General features: G+C 37.8%; 1 protein-coding gene across 3 annotated transcripts in view; it reads right to left on the bottom strand.

The window, feature by feature from the left end:
- Nucleotides 1-5964: 5964 nt before the first annotated feature.
- Nucleotides 5965-17171, bottom strand: part of epha3 (eph receptor A3) — a 108918-nt gene continuing 97711 nt past the window's right edge. For 2 of the 3 annotated variants that reach the window (XM_081604517.1, XM_081604518.1), the window contains exons 16-17: nucleotides 12990-13145; nucleotides 5965-9027 (exon numbers count right to left, since the gene is read on the bottom strand). In XM_081604517.1, the coding sequence (XP_081460643.1) occupies nucleotides 8922-9027; nucleotides 12990-13145 (262 nt within the window). In that variant the 3' untranslated portion in view covers nucleotides 5965-8921. Of the gene's footprint in view, nucleotides 9028-9887; nucleotides 10007-12989; nucleotides 13146-17171 lie in introns of all 3 variants that reach the window. The other variant, XM_081604519.1, reaches the window with a different exon arrangement.

Raw genomic sequence — 17171 nt, 5'->3', positions numbered from 1 at the left:
TGCTTCAAAGGCAGGAGATGGATCTTCACAGGGAGGAGATGAACCTTCACAGAGAGGAGGGGATGTGGGTGTCTGCTTGTCTGCATAGCTTTTTAAGAATAGATTACTTCTGTCATTGTGTGCATGTAAACACTGTGCATATTTTCGATAATATACTCAAAGCCTTTACAAATAAACACACTGGCCTACAATTTACAGAAAATGTAAAGTTTTGCCATAAGGAACCCACATTTTTCTTCATGTAGAGCAAGTAGAGGTCACAAACTGCAATGCAATGAGTAACATTTATGGTCTAGTGTCTCAAATCTATTCCAACTCCTTGAACTTTCCCACAGATTTCAACAGCCACAAACATTAGTGAATTTTATAGAACTAATCAACCTAAAGTATGCATAACTGTGAAGTTGAAGGGAAATATCATTCAAATCTGAAAAGTTTTACATTTTGTTTATTTTAATGACTTGAAAATTGATTTGTACACAGTCTCCATTCAGTCTGATTGACCTTCATCTGTGTTTCCATGAAGAATTGAGAACATCTTTGGTCTGCAGACAAGCAAGTTTTTAATATGCAAAACTTGCTTCACTGTACATGTAATTGCAGGAAAAGGTAATTGAATCAGAGAGCTAAATACAGTTACACAAATTTCATATCTTTCTTTAAAGAAATATTTTGGTGTTATATTTAATGCATTACAATAAATGTAGTGTACCACATGTGATTTACATTAAACAATACAATTACAAGTTGACTATAAAGTGACAAAGTTGGAAAATTAAATGGATGAGAAAGCTTTCATAGTTACCTTATGCATACAGTCTCATTGCAAAACGATTTTAGTTAGTAGCATATCTTGCATACGTATCCATTTCCATAATCTATTACTTTCAGTTAAAAATATGTTTTGTTTTTGCTGCCATTTTAACAGTGTATGGCAAAACAAAATAAATAGTGATTGTCTTGTAGTAGCTTAAAAAAAAAAAAAAAAGTTAACTTCTGCAACAAGAATTACCTCTCCAACATAGACTTCATCATTCTCTAAATTTCACATTTCCTGGACTCTGGATCCACCCCTCCAGCTCTCCTCCTGTTTTTCCTATCTCTCCAGTGGTTTCAGTGCTGTGAGGTCTTATACGTGAAAATAAACCAAAGTGGTGGAGGTAAGCATACGGTCTTCATTGTTTTCTGACTTGAGATGGCTAGTACAATTTTTCCCTTTTTTTTTTCCTCCTCTGTGCACATCTGCCTCAGAACATCTGGTTATTGTCAGAATTTGGACATTGGGCTGAGTCATCACCATTCTTTTCCCTCACTCGTCTCCCCAAAGAAAAAAAAAGAAAAACACAGATAATCTACTTTAAAGTAAGACAACAAATCAACTTTAACCATGGATGATCGGAAACAAAATGCTTTATTAGATTCAGACGAGGAAACAAGGAGCAGAGTGGGAAGGTTTAGCAGTAGAGTCTTAACTTGGAGCAGATGTAGAACATTTGTGGAAAAAAGGAAGGTCTTGTAGAGGAAGATGAGTTGTGGCAAAGAAGGTCTCTAGAAATATGTTGTGGAGACACTAAACAGGTTCTAGGAATCTTTTAAATATTTATAATTTTTTGTTTTATCATTTTCACACGTATAGTTGTATTAAACCGATTAATGGACCATGTTTAAAGTAGGAACCAAGGACTTGCCTTTGATCAAATTTAGTCAAACCATGTACAACAATAGCTAAAAGCTAATGAGAAATTTATATTTGAGGTGCTGTTCTTTGTCAGATTTAACATACCCTATTCAGAGACTTGGAGGTCTTAAATATATGTATATATATTATTATATTAGCTACATGTATATACATACACATCAGAGTCAACATTAGTAGAATATGTGTTGAGTTTCATCATCATCATTGGCGTTTTGCTTGTTTGCTTAACATGAAGTGTCAATTTGGTATATTTTCTAAACTGCCAATTGAAACAATTCTGCAGTAATAGAGTGAAAACCCATTTATATTAGGCTAAAATGATGTCAGCTCAACGTGAAACTGAAAAGTAGTATTGGCACTGAAAAATATAATTTTAACTACAACGAGCTGGGATACTTTGGATCCAAAAATACAGCCAACACACATAATTGCCTGTTTAACAATCTTTATTTAAAGGATTATTGCACTTCTAGACACTGGGTTGCTGGAACCGTTTAGAGATCTGGAACAGTGCGGTATGAGACCGAGGCATGACAGTTTAGCAAAATCTTGCCCAGAATGGGAATGACTGACCTGTTGAGATTACTGCATACGTGACGGAGAAATCCCAGGGGTGATGTGGTTGAAGTAATGGTCCATGTTTGGTGACATGGGCACAACGCTTCAACAGGCTTAAAAATCCAGCACAAAGAGAAGAGTCAAAAATCAGATGAGGTTCAAAATGAAAAACCAAAACCGAACCAGACAAGAAGGGGTTCAGATGACAGAAAAAAGGGGTTGACTTACTTTTAACTTGGCTTGAAAAGGCTTAGTGCATCTGCATGTTAGCTTTGATAATTTGGTGCTAGTGCTGTGGCTGGGAGAGGTTCATGTTCTGAAGAGCACAGGTGGAGATAATTAGGCACAAGTCAGCTGGGTTTGAAGTTGGGACGCAAACGTTCTGACCTCCTAGTCAAAAAAAAAATCAACTGGAATTTGACTTTCCATTGTGGGAGAAACTCAGATTATCCCCAGTCAGAATTTAAAAGCCCAACTTTGTGTTTCAATATGGCTGTTCTTCACATCAGCGTCAGTAGTTTGTGGTGAAAGCATATTTATATTGAAAGGCACACTTGCAAGAATCTGTCTAAAATTTAAGCTGCAGCAGTGGAAGAAGCTTAATGGGAAAGGCTATGAATACTTATGTAGATGCGATTTCTGGGTTTTTCATTTTTAATATATTTGAAAAAAGAAAATCTAAAACATTTTTCACATCGTCATAAAGGGGTATTTGTGTGTAGAATTTAGGGGAAAGATGAATTTAATACAGTTAGAAATACGGCTTTAACATAATAAAATGTGGAAAAAGTGAAGCAGTGTGAATACTTTCCAGATGCACTGTACCAGTCAAAAACTTTGTTTGCATTCTTGGTATGTTCAATGCAAAATCTGTGAGAGACTTTCCTATCAACACTGGAATAAAACATTAAAGTTGGCACAAGGCTCTTTAAATAAGTACGTGGAAGAGTAGAATCTGTGTATCAGGAGACCTGTTTAATGGATACCTCACTCAGATCTTCAACAGGAAGCATATGCAGGCCCACCATCGTTGTTTGCAAGGAATAAAAACATAAATACATGTCGAACAGCCAGTGCTGTCGGCGTTTACATTCTTGTACATCAAATTCAAGAACAAAGTCAAAAGAGAATGATCAAAGCCATTCTTTCTCATGATGTGAATGAGGAAGTTGATATATAAAATCCATCTGAAGTTAGCAAATTAATACTTTTATTCTTGGCACATTACTGTTTTTGTTCTTTATAGTGGAAGATGAATGTAAATGAAACTGAAGAAATGTCAACAAAAGAGACTTAATTTTAAGGAGCCTTCATAAAGTAAGTCTGGAAAAGGGTTAATTTCCTAAGGCATACATATAGAACCATCCTATAAGAGAGATACTTATATGGTTCTACACTTAACCACATTGAATTATTATTTTTTGCTCTGTTGATTCCTAAAAGAAACTTCTTAGTGTAAATGTTCATTATGATTCCCTCACCCTGTACACTCTAATTTCACAGTAAAAAGCAGTCAATGTCTCATTTTTTCTCAATTATCCAACTGCAGTTCTGCCACCACAAGTATCATATCTGGGCCGGGATGTTTCTGCAGAATCTGTGGGATTACTCCAGGTATGTATGCAGGTTTCTGGGATTCCACCATCAATTTGAGCCTTTTTGTAGAGTAAAGATGTTCATTGTTTCCATCAGCTTATCGGTTGCATGCAAATATGTGAGAATGGGTGGCTGTGCAAAGCACTGCACACTACTAAGTTATCCCAAGATGTGGCAGTGCATATCTACTCTACATTACCAAAAAATATTAAATCACTTGCTGTATGCTAACAGAAAAGGCTTCAATGACAATTTTTAATGTAAAGATTAATAAGGTTTTGTTCCATTCTTCACAGTCACATCAGCTGAAATTATACTGTATGCAAATATTAGTACTGCGTTTATGGGATTATGTGTCCATTCATCCTGAGGAGCATCTGTGAGGTCAAACACTATTGTTGACCTTACAAATACTGTTAGACGAGAAGGCCAGCTCACAGTCTCTGCACCAGTTTATCATTCAAATCTCTTCTAGGTTGAGATAAGATCTGCACATCTGTCAAATTCCTCCACACCACGTTCATATGGAAAGGAAGGGGACCATTTCATAAAACAGACAAAAATGTCTTTATGTATTACAGCATTCTGAACTCCTTCCACTGGAAATAAGCAGCTGAGCCAGCTCTTGATAAACAGCATCACACAGTGATGTCCTTTGCACCAAACTTGACACAATGCAGCGAAACGGTTACTGTTCTTTTGAGACCTGCCAAATCCCAGACTTGTTGCACAGGCGACATCCCATGATGCTACCAGGCTGGAGTTCCTCAGAGCGATCCGTTCTTTCACAAATGTTGGTTTCACAGAAAATGTAAAAGCTATATGTTGAACTTATTATCAACGTAGAGATGATCAGTTGTTGGTGGTGCCAGCCCAGTGTTGACGTGATAAACTTGTCTTGGCCAGTAGCACCAGTAGCTGTATGGCCGTACTCACTGTGTGTAACTTGAGATTTTTCTTTTGAGTGAAAACAAAAAAATATTGTAGTTATTGCATTTTTTTTATTACCTCTTCCCTTTACTATTAACATTTTGGGAAAAAAGGCCTTTAGCGTCAAAACATTCTGCACATAGCCCACATCGTTTTTTTGTCTGTGGGAGTGGGCACATGTACTTCCTAAACCTAAACGTTACTGTTCAGTTTACTAGCTATAAGCGAATAAGCCATTTTTAACCCGTCAAGTGGACCCCGCCTGTGAGCAGCTCAGGATTGGCGGGGTTGCAATGAACTCGCGTGCACATTTTAGGGAACTGAAGAACTGACTGGACCTCCACATCACTTCTTCATAGGCCGACCATGACAAGCAAACATTGTTGCTTCACCTCCTCCTCTGGAAGTCTCAGACTCACCACCTGAGCATGGGAATCTCCATCCTCCTCCCTCTGCATGTCACATGGCCACGCTTTGCTTTCCCGACTTTAGCATTTAAGGTAATATGTAAAAAAAAACAATAGTACACTGTGCAGGCTAATGGGTGTGTGTGTGTATGTGTTGCATTATGTGCATTGGGACTTCCACTGTTTTTGTTGCTGCGGCTTATTTGTGTGGTTCTGTGCGCCACGCTCGTGATGCGTGTTGGGGATGTGGATGTGCTCAGTGGGTCAGGTTCAGAGGTTGTTTTGTGTGTGCCCGATAATATCCTGAGGGCGTCCCTGGTCATGGCATTGATCCAGTATGGATAGTCCTGCTTTAAATTTTCTGATGGCCAATTCATGTTTGGTTGAATGTGGGCTAGATACCATAAGCTGCTACGTTGGCACCTGAAGTACAACATTCTCAGGACCTAAAAATGCTGCCATCACATAAATGAACTACCACAGTTACTTCCTTACAAAAGTTTTATACATTCTCAAAGCAGTTGGGGAACTCTTGTTTAATTATGGGACATGGGGAAAGCGCTCCATTTATGCTACACCCCAGAGGATCACATTCTGACAGATATTGATGCCTTAGCCCAATGAGACAGGGCCTGGATTTTGTGAGTTTTATGTTAATCATCAGTTGTTAAGAATAGCATCCTATAAAAGAAGATGTTGGTTTTAACTATTTTGTTTTGCTTTTTTTCTTCTAGAGTACATGTGAAATAAAGCACAGGAGCATTTGTGTAATCATTCTTTTTTTTTTTTTTGAAAATATTTTGTGAATTATTTATTATAAAAATATAAATGTTTTCACTACAAACCATTTTACATTAGTAGACAAGGCCATCTACATTTGCAGACAAACGCACACAGACACACATGTCAGTCTTTAAACATAAAATTATTAGGGATTTGTATAGGGTCCGTAACAATATTGCTCTCTCAGATGTCTCAGGTTTATGAAGTTTGTGTTAAAATCATATCAAGACATCACAGACACATAATTTAATCTACGCTCAAAAATCATCAATGCATTGTATAATGTTAACAAATAAATAATGTAATCATAATTGCCTTTTTATTGTAGAAAAAACTAACAAGTATGATTCAAAGTAGGATAAAATATAATACAGATGATTTTTTTCCTCAATTTTAATTAAAAATGTTGCACAATTTTTATTCAATCATTTATACATACAAACATTTGTACAAAAAAAAAGGATGGCCATGTATATAGTGAGATCTGGAGTGCTAGTTGCTTTCTTTACGATGGTTTTGCATTATGTACATGCTAATTTCAAACACATATCAGCAACAGCAGCATCCACAGGTAGACCAAGTAAAGGAAGACAGAATTGACACACTGAACAGGGCTGGGTTTCCCAAAAGCACCAACAGCACCCCTGTGCTTTAATCAAGCTTAGTCTACAGCCAAGGCAAAAACGTTGTCATTCAAAGTGCTACAGTAATGTGTACCAAGTGCTTAAAGAGGCAAAAAGACAGCATCTTCATTGTAAATATCACGCGTTCAATAGCACAAAGTACCAAAGTGCCAGTTCAAAAATACTGGGTAAGTGTTGCACTGAGGGACCAGCTGGGTGACATCAAAGCAGAAGACTAGCATCGTTAAATATGTACTCCATTTACATAGATATTTTAAGGTGCCTTTAGGAAATCCCATGATGGACGTGGCATATCAGGTTATTATTTCAGAAAGCAATAATTTATTGGATGTATTGCATTATCAGAGCATTTTAATATCGAGTCAGACTGGGGCAATTGATGATTGAGCTACACTCTAAAGAAAACACGAGAAACACTTACTTTATTACATTAAACTAAAAGAAATGTTTTCTTGGTGATTCCACCATGACCAAGACCAACTACAGGAGGCACTCTATTTTTATTTTTTATTTTTTTTGCTTGGAAAACAACAAGATTCATTAGTTCAAAGTTAGTTTTTTTTAAGTGTAGATCAAATTATTTGAAACCAAAATTTAAAAAGAGAGAGCTTTTCACATGGCTTTATTCAGTGAGTTATTGTGTAAAATCTTCAGATTTGACCACCTTGTTTACTTACTTTGCCCATCCAAAAAAAAAAAAAAAAAAAAAAAAATCTGTTTTGAAGTCTTGGCTCAAACTTGTCTTTCCCAAAGAAGAAACGTAATCTCAAAGTCATATTTAAAAACAACTCTGCATCACAATAACATTTCATACAGACAATTGGGTTCCGGGTCTGTTCACCCATTTGCCAATCTATATCCCCATATCTATGCATTTCTACTTAGTTCTTTCTACTTCCAGCTCATATTTGTAAACAAACCATTTCTTATCCATAAAATTCAAATATTGCTTATCAGTATTTTTAGTAAATTTATTTACGAGTAGCAGAACTCCCTCTCAAGAACTGCAGAAATCTCCAGAATAATTCATCTTAACTGCATATTTTATGAAAAATATTTGTACTATACCATATTCCCATTTATTTATCATACGGATGAACCCCTGATCAAACTGCAGTGGCTCTAACTAATCTCCTGCTGGGTGCCATTAGAAAGTGAAGTCATAAGGGATCACTTTAAAATAAAAAAGTGAGTATTACTTAATGGATGATAGGTGCAAAGAGTCAAACAATAGATAATGCCATTGTGAACCCAGAACAGCCAGGTTTTGAACAACCACAATTACAAAGGTATGAAATGGAACAGGGTGAAATGACCAGCAACCGACAGATCACTTTTTCTGTTTTGGGCTCCTTGCATTTGTTTTGCTCCAAGTATTTCCTCTTTACCTTCTTGTCATTAACTTCCTTCCATCTCAGCTTTCCACCGGTTTCCTGTTGTAGGAAAAAAAACAGGATATACTCATCCTGAGATTCCGCATGAAGGTGGTGGGAAACGGTACGCAACATTAGCACATGGAACAAAGATGTCACAATAATGAAAATTCTGGGTGTGCAGTGTTATGGCCACTCCGTCTTCAAACCGCAGCATTTAATACATAACACATGTAACATACCCATGGCTTCGCCACGATGAATGGATTTGATGGATTACAACCTTATTGCTTTTAGTGGCATGTCTACTGAATGCAAATGCTTTATGTTAGAGCTACAGAGTCAAACAATAGGTGAGTCCATATGAGTTTGGCCGTGTCTTGGACTGAGTACTGAATGTAGGTAGCTGCAACTCATATCCCAGCCTCAGACTTCATCACTTCAGAAGAAGTCCGCATATAAGTCAGCTGTGGATGTCTGCCATGCTCTTCTACACATGGCATATCAGCTGTTCTCCTGCCTCCGGAAGACGCCGGCGTTAGCCAAGGACAGCTCCAGCGTTTTCTCTGTCCCTGCTATGTTTTCCAATAACGACCAGGCTTGCGTTCCTTACAATGTCTTTCTGACCTCCTTACCTTTTGTTTTCTCTCTCCCCCCTCTATTAGTCAGTAAGGCATCTCAATGTGGGCATGTAGGGAGAGGGGTGAGCCAGTCAGCTTATAAGGTGGCAGGTCAGTTCTGAACCCTTTCCCACTTCTCTGTTAGAAAGCTTTCAACAATGCGTGAAAGACATCAGATGAGACATATCTGTTTTTTTTTTTCCCATCCATTTGCATCTCCGTATTATTTAGATATGTAGCCACTGTGTTAGTGTGTGTAAACACAGACCAACAGAAAAGTCTCTGGTGGTTTTCATTTCTTGTTATTGTTTTTAAACAGGTACTGGACCATTCTTGGTATGGGATTCTAGGGCTTTCAGGCTGCTCACAATCTTCTTTTGCGGTCCTGCAATAGTCACTCCAACCTTTTTCAGATCTCTGGTGTTTGAAGAACATTAAGAAAAAAAAAAGAAAAAGAAAACAATCAGATAAAGAGAAGTCAAGAGATAAAGATTTATGTGTAGAGTGGCTTAAAAACAGTCATACCCTTCAAACTTTTCACATTTTATCTAAGAGTTGTTTTTGTTGTTGATTACATCGTATTTAGCTCCATCCATCCTCAAGAGAAGCATCCACACAACTAAGTTTCTTTTTCCTTTACATACATGCACTTCTAATTATTGACCTTAATTATTGATTTTATGTACAATAAATATATACATACGTTTGAGGTTGCAGCACAATAAAATGTAAAATATTCAAAGGGTATGACTTACACACTGTAAGAGATTGTGACTGCAGTAGTTGTTAAATTTGATAACATGGCAGAAACATCTGGTTAATACTTTCACAAGCAAACTTTTGTTGCACATGCATTCGGTAGAAAAGAAATAAAAAAAAAATGTTTGGGCCACTTAGATTATAATTGTTAGGAGCGTTAAGTGGCATAGACCTGAAGAAAAGAAATAGTTAATTGTTTTTAGCAAACTCTGTAGCGACTGGCGACATTTTTGAAATACACAAATTTCTAAAACTGCACAAACAAAACCATTAATGTGACTACAACACACACAAGACACTGCTACTTGTCAAAAAGTGATTTTTTTGTTATGTTTATCATATTAGGGCATTGCGTTATTGCATTAGTAGAATCAGTGGAGTTGCATACAAAATTATTGCAGAGCTACAACACAAACTTTGCCATTATTAGACTGCAAGTTGTGAGTGGAAGCCCAGCAGCAGCTCTGGATGTAAAGCTTTGCTCTCCGGCATGGCCTGGGCCTTAGTCCTTAACCCACCATCCAGAACCTTTTTAGGGTGGAGAGGAGCTGGGCGTTAGAGGGTGGTGATTCCCATTGATGGCTCCCATTCTGGGCATGTAGCTGGTGTGATGTGGACCTCCGTCAGAACCACTCTACTGAAAAATAGCCAGGCCCATCAACATGTTACACAAGATATCAATAAGAGTTGCTACGTCTGGGATAAAATCCAACACTTAATGCATTTTGCAAGGGATTAATTTGAACTTGAAATGAGTTGATAGCTACTAGATTATTTGTCCATTTCACAAATTCCTTTTTGTTAGCATTGTTGAATTAACTCACATGACATTATACAGTATTTTAAATTGAAGGCACCCCTGGTTGAATGTGTGTAAAAGTCTAAAAATGTATTTTTCTTGTGGCTGGATGATTTCACATTTCAAATGTGAGAATTCCAACATTTAACTTGAGTGCATTTTAAATAGTATGAAGATATTAAAAAACTAACAAACTGTAAGCTAATTACTGGCTGTTGGTCTGTCTAACAATCTTCATTACTTTTAACTTTAACTGAAGCATAAAACAAATTTAGGTTTACTATTTTCAACTAAATCAGAGCTAATTTGTGACTTTCTTGAAGGGGATTTATTATTATTATTATTACTTTTTTTTTTTAGATCTTCTCCAGAACCCATATTTCGATTGCCATCAGGCACAGAAAGCAGGGTGGTGAAGAAATAAAAACTTTATTTTCTGAGACTTTAACTAGAACTGTGAATTACTCAAACTAGACTAAGATTGACATTTTTGGAACCAAACACTTTGGGTCGGTTGGGGTTTATGAATTAATTGGCCTGTTTTTCCTTCTAATGGCCTGGGAACCTTAATAGAGAGCACGACATCATGATCTTTTTGAAATACCTGGAAATTTGTCATACAAATCCATTAGTCTCTGACATAAAACAGATGATAATTAGTTGCTACAGGAAAATAATACAAAATATATGATGGACTCAACACAGATATGGTTTCTCCAAAAACGCATCAATCTTCTTACATGACTCTTTCAACTTCTGCAAATAAAAAATGGTAAAATAAATCAATCTTTCTGCGAATTGTTATTGGAGAATAATAGCCAATTGCTGTTCTATTGCCAAAACGGGGTTGGACAGCACTGATCAGAGTGCCAATAACTGTTCCACCACCAATTCTTTTCATGACACAGGATTTCTTCCCTACTTAGTAGAGTAACACAAATTAAATTAAAGAGCTGATTTTATGATGTCTGAAGTTATCCCATTTATGGCAAAATAAATTTTTACACACAAGTATGCTATTTCATGTCCTGTGCAGTTTAGGTAGACATCTTTTCACACCGCAGTTTGCAGATGGAAAATATGCTATTCCAAAGCGGACAGTATTTTCTCATTGGTCCGTCCCATTTTCGAAAAAGGATTAATCAATTACTCCAGCAGACGAGTCAGCACAGTGCAGGAGTATGACTGTTCATCTAAGGTCAGAGCATTGCCAAGCCTTGTGCTGAATGTCAAGGACTAGATTAAAACTGTACAAATCAATAGAGCAATCTATATTGAGCAATACATAATCTGAGCCAAGGCTGTTAGCCTTGCAGCTGAGCTTGGTGTCTTAGATGGAGTCTTCAGTGGATTAATACCTCACTGATCCAATTAGACATTTACCAACAGGAAGATCACTGAGGACCAATGCATTTATTCCTGGGTGACATTATTATTTCCACCCACTCCCAAACAAGATGATTGACAAAAAACTTACATTTTTTAACAAAATCATTGAGTGGATGGATGAAACATGACTATAGATAGTAAACCAATGTGTTTTTACAAACCATTGGAAATGGAGAAAAAATAATAGGGGAGACAAAGGCAGATACCGAAGACTTCTTCAGAATATGTCAACTGGTGATATCAGCTCCACAAACCGACGTTATCTAATTTGTTACAAACTTCTTCCATCTAACATGTTTAGTTTAACACTAAACACTTTTAAAAACACATGTTTTTAAAAGCTGCACTGATACCAGATTCTTTAAAACTCTGGTGTGTGTACAAGTACTTACATTTAAGTACTTGCCGATACCGAGTACTGACAAATACTAATAAATAAAAATACACTCCTTACAACTATCTTATATATTATTTATTTTTTATATATGATTTATTATTCATTTTTCTATGTATAATTAAAGGTTTTGTAAATCACATACTTAGTCTTAGATATTCTGCTACTAATATAGAATGGTCTAATGTAGATTTTCAAGTATTTTAGTTTGATTAAAGATACTGAATGTGGTGAAAAATTAGGTGTATTTGCCCTTTGGCCATTTCCCAAATCAGAAGCTACAGTTGCAGGCCCACTTCAGCTTTATGCAATGTTGTGTCTGCAATGTGGTCATAGTAAGGAATCTCATATGTCAGCATACACAGAAGGCGTCAAAATCCCAAATCTTCATCAATAGATAAAGTCAGTTGCATCTGTACATTGTCGTCTTCTTGTTATGTGACTCACATTCAGTTGATGGAGCATTATTGTCGCTTGCTGGGTTAGAAAAATTATATGCAAGTATATGAAAAAGTATATGCAACCTAATACCGTCTGTTAAAGGGAAACAATGCTCCCATCACGGTGGTATCAGGTCCTGTATTATCAGAGTACACACACACACACACACACGCACGCACGCACACACACACACACACACACACACCCCACCCCCCACACACACACACACACACACACACACACACACACACACACACACACACACACACGCACACACGCACACACACACACACACACACACACACACACACACACACACACACACACACACACACACACGATATCAAACAAATATTCATAGTGACGTGTGCATCCCTAAAGAAAAAAACAAAACAAAACAAAAAAACAACAAAGAAACAAAAAGAGCGAAGGACTGGGTAATGGCATTTGTAAATGACCTTATGACCTTTACTTTTTAGACCCTAAATGGACAAGAACTAGCTCAAGTTAGAGCTGTGAACCTAGTTCAAAATATTTTGGTGATGAACTATGAAGATGAATCCATCCAGATAGTTCATCTGTTTGTTGGAATCTTACTCTGTCGAGGTCTTGGCCAGGGTGTCGCAGGAGCTGTAGCTGACCCCCGAGAAGGCCTCCTTGCAAGGCAAGGTCCTCATGGCATCCATCCAGTCACCCATCGTCCCCACTGGGGGAACTTCTGCACTGCTCCTGTCCAACAACAAGTTCGCTGGTCTAAGGGACAGGAGAGACAAAGGCAGATGACCAAATGAGAAACAAGTGTACAAAAATGCCACATGGTCTGTCAGTTTTCATAATATTAAATGACATAAGAATTCAGAGCATCGTTTCAGGAAAACAGGTGGATAAGCATCACCTCGGTCATCAGCTGACAAACTGATATACTGCCTGACAGGTGCTGTCTGGCTACCATTCAACCACAACTTGTGCAAAGCAGCTTTTGGTATGTGATTTAAGTGTGTACGTAGTTTATATTGCTGCCTTGGCTCCAAGCTTGTCCCGTAAAGCATGTGCCATGTAAGCAAATATTTGAGTGGGGTGTGATTAAAAAATATTTCCCCGAAGGGAAGTTGAAGTTCAAAGGTGAACACAACGGGGGCTCCTTGAAGGGTTTGTCTCAAATGTAATCTCCCAGAATCTTACTGACACCTATCATATATTATCACAAAGCTACTGCAGGAGGTAGACAGATACAGATATTTGATACATTTTGACTGAGTAAATGCTTTGTTTTTAATTCTACTTAGTTTATGTTTTGTCTGAAGTTTTCAGAGTTCATCTAAATTTTTGTTGCAAGAGCACGGTATGGGAACAATGACAATGCTTTCAGAAACCCATCAATGGCACAAAGTTCTTGAAGCAAAAATCTACAATCCCTATATGACACCTAGTAAAGAACATTTGAAATGCCAGTGCTTACATGGAAGTTAACCAAGACGTTTCACATTTTCCATCACTGATGGTCACCTTTACACAGCATTACATTATAGCTAAGAAAAACCTTCCAAGGTAAATAAACCGTTGAGCACGTGTGTCTGTGCGTATTTGTGGGAGTCAATTATTTTCATTATATATATATTTAGAGCCAAGATTGCCATCAAAACCAGCGTCCGTTTCTGTTTAACTTCGTTACCACATCCTGCTGAGCATGTACTCTGTAGCAGAATGCAAAATTGGATGTTATTACATCGGATGGTTTAAATTAGATCAAATGAAATGTACCATGTTAGCTGGTGCTCAGTAAAACAGCCAACTAACAAAGATACGGGAAGAGGAGAGGAAGCTGAAGATGAAAAATGAACACAGGTTGACAGGACATCACGTTTTCAGTGTCACTCATGATGCGGAAGCAGTGTGGCTTCGTTCGCAGTCGGGGAAACTGGATCACATCAACGCAGTGGATATGAAACCAGGTCAATCCATCTAGAGATCAAAGTGGAGCTGACGATAACAGCAGAGCACTTTGTGTCCTTTCTTACTTTTTAAGGACATGCTCCACCTGTCTTTCCAAAAAGGCACCTGTACCGAGACAGGACAAAAGAGAATAATGGAAAGCAGGAAAGTACAGCACCAGAGAAAGAGGTAGAGTTCCCTGGGGGGATGCTATTCATAGCAATGTAAACAAACTCATTAGAATACCAGGAAGTCCACCTCTTTCTGGCAGACATAATGCCGCTGAGGGGTTTGAGGCACTATCAGTGGTAGTTTGTGTGATGCAACTCGGAGATAATGCAAGAATAGAGATCATAATAGAGACGTTTGAAAAAGGCAAGAAGTTTAACATATTTCACATAGAAGGCCTTTACGCAAAACGTTGTGTTTTAGTTTTCACTCGCTTTCAGCAAGAACTCCCAAAAATTAGGCATGTTCTCTGCAGTATGCATGACGCTGAAGTAAGGATGGTTTTAAGAGATTCAAAATATAGTCAAGAGAAATTTACCAGTCTGCTATTAGACGACGGCATCAAAAGCACCACACTGAGGCAAGGCAGTATACTGAGAGAAGAAAGGCGACATGGGATCTCTAACGGAGACAGTAGGAGAGAAGAAAAAGGTGGAGGAGAAAAAAAAAGATGCTCTTGAGGTGGTGGAGTGGGTGTTTTTACAATGATTGAGTCTTTTCCTGCCAGATCAGAGGCCTGTCAAAGTGCTGAGGGCCCCCCAGGACTCTCTGGAAACACTGGTTTGTCTGAAAGGGAGGGAATTTGTAGCTGGGTAGAGGGGGTGGTTTGCTTGAGAGGGGAAAAGACAAAAATGTGAATAATTAATTTAAAAAAGTTTATTTGATTGTTGTTCTTTTTCCTTTCTCGTTTATTTTTCTTTTATTTAAATAAAATTGATTTTATGATTGTTTTATACTGTGCAAAAAACAACTCAGTTACGAAATTATATATAGAATTCTGCCAAGTTATACTGTTACAAAGTATGGAGCTTCATCTTTCTTGCAAGATTATTGATCTTTTTCTCCATCTTCCACCTGGACCGATTGCCTTCGTGTTCCTTTCTTCTCTTTCTATATTCTGCTTACATTTCCCCCTCCGCTGTGTCCACTGGGAAGTAAACTGCAAATGACCTTGTTTCCTCCCTCTTATCATTTTCTTTGTTTCCTATGTTCTTACATTTCTTGCGGCAACTCAAGAGACAAGATTATTGGTGAGGATAGAGAATGATGTGATGCAAGGGGAAAAACAAAGAAAAAGGAAAAGAGAGCATCTGTTTGATGCCAGAGGATGTTTTTAAAGCCTCTTGTGGATTCAACAGCATATAGAAATGCAGAAAAATCCCCTGTTTGAGCAGAAGTAAGCATAAAAACACTGCAGAGAATTAGTCTGGCCCCTTTATTGGTGTCAGTTCTTGTGCTTTGTAGTCTATCTTTCAATTTTTCAGGCTTCCAAATACCACGGTTATGTCGTTTTTTTTTTCTGGAGCCCACAGAAGGAAGAGAATAGCTGGATGAGTGGATAAGTCAGACCTATGCTGATTCCTCTTAAGCCCACTTTGCTAGAATTTGGACAGTCTCTGCAGATAGATTTCTTGAGTTCCTCCCATTTATGTGTGAGAGACTGTGAGAGTTCACACTCTGTTTCCTGAAGGAAGACATGTGGGAGAATCAGAAGCTATTTATCAGTGACGTGCAACCAGAACATTCTGTTTAAGAGAATCTTAAACAACCAGCCTGGCTGCGTGACCAGACTTCAGTCATCTTACAACCACACCAGCGTGGTGACAATGAAGTGTTTCTTGTAATACATAGATTGGTGCAGCTGGTATGCACATTGCTTTGGTGTCCAACAAGATATCCAGGCAATTGAATAGACAATCAACCATACCCACTGTTTATTTACAGAGCCATGTTTATTCCCTTGCACAAACAGATTGCTATGCTCTGGGTTAACCCCTTAACTGTCATGACATTATGTCACTACCAGCCCTTCTTAGGAGCTTTGACTGAGAAGTACTTAGGATGATAAGCTCAGCACAGTTCCACCAGGTGTTTGACAAATGCTGCTGCTGCTACTGCTAGTCTGGAAGAGCTGATAGGTGCAGGGCTGCTCTGTGAAGAGCTCTGTGGAATTAGGCGGCGCTTTGTGTGAACCAGCATGTAGGCACCCGAAAAATGGCTCCCAGGGGAGATTCAAGAGTTCCTCAAACATGAAAGAAAAAAGCAATCCTCCAGGTATGTTTTTGATTAGGCTACAACATTATAACTTGATGTGAAATTAAAAACAAAAGGTGAGTTTTTTCTTTATTTATTTTCTTTATTGCTTTCCCTGTAGACCCCGTCCATCATTCTTTTGTGAAGCACTCTAAAAGCAATCACTCCTTTTTCATTAAGTAATCACTTCTTGCCTTCTACGATCATTACTTTTATATAGGCTTTATGGAACAACTACAGCAGATTCAAGGTGTCTTGGCGGTCTCGCCTGAACAGTGACGCAGAGCAATTTAAATGCTGAACTTTTCCAAAGTCAACATCTGAAAATACCAGCTGTTTCCAGGTGGTGGTTTTGTGTAAACAAAGCCTTAGGTTGGTTAATGTCACACAATATTCAGATTGAAAGAAAAAGCACCTGCAGAAAATATATAAATGCATGACGGCAGCATGCCAGACTACATAAAATGAGATTTGAACATATTATTTTCCTATGAGGCAGAATACATATTGCACTACAACCTTTCAACCAAGTGTATCACTAGGTTAGGTTTTCTTTTGCCACTGCCACACTTTTTTGATCAAAAT

Source organism: Poecilia reticulata, chromosome 2 (assembly GCF_904066995.2).
Source record: "Poecilia reticulata chromosome 2, P_reticulata-male-v2, whole genome shotgun sequence".
Lineage (NCBI taxonomy): Eukaryota > Metazoa > Chordata > Actinopteri > Cyprinodontiformes > Poeciliidae > Poecilia > Poecilia reticulata.
This window is presented reverse-complemented; position numbering and strand designations above follow the sequence as displayed.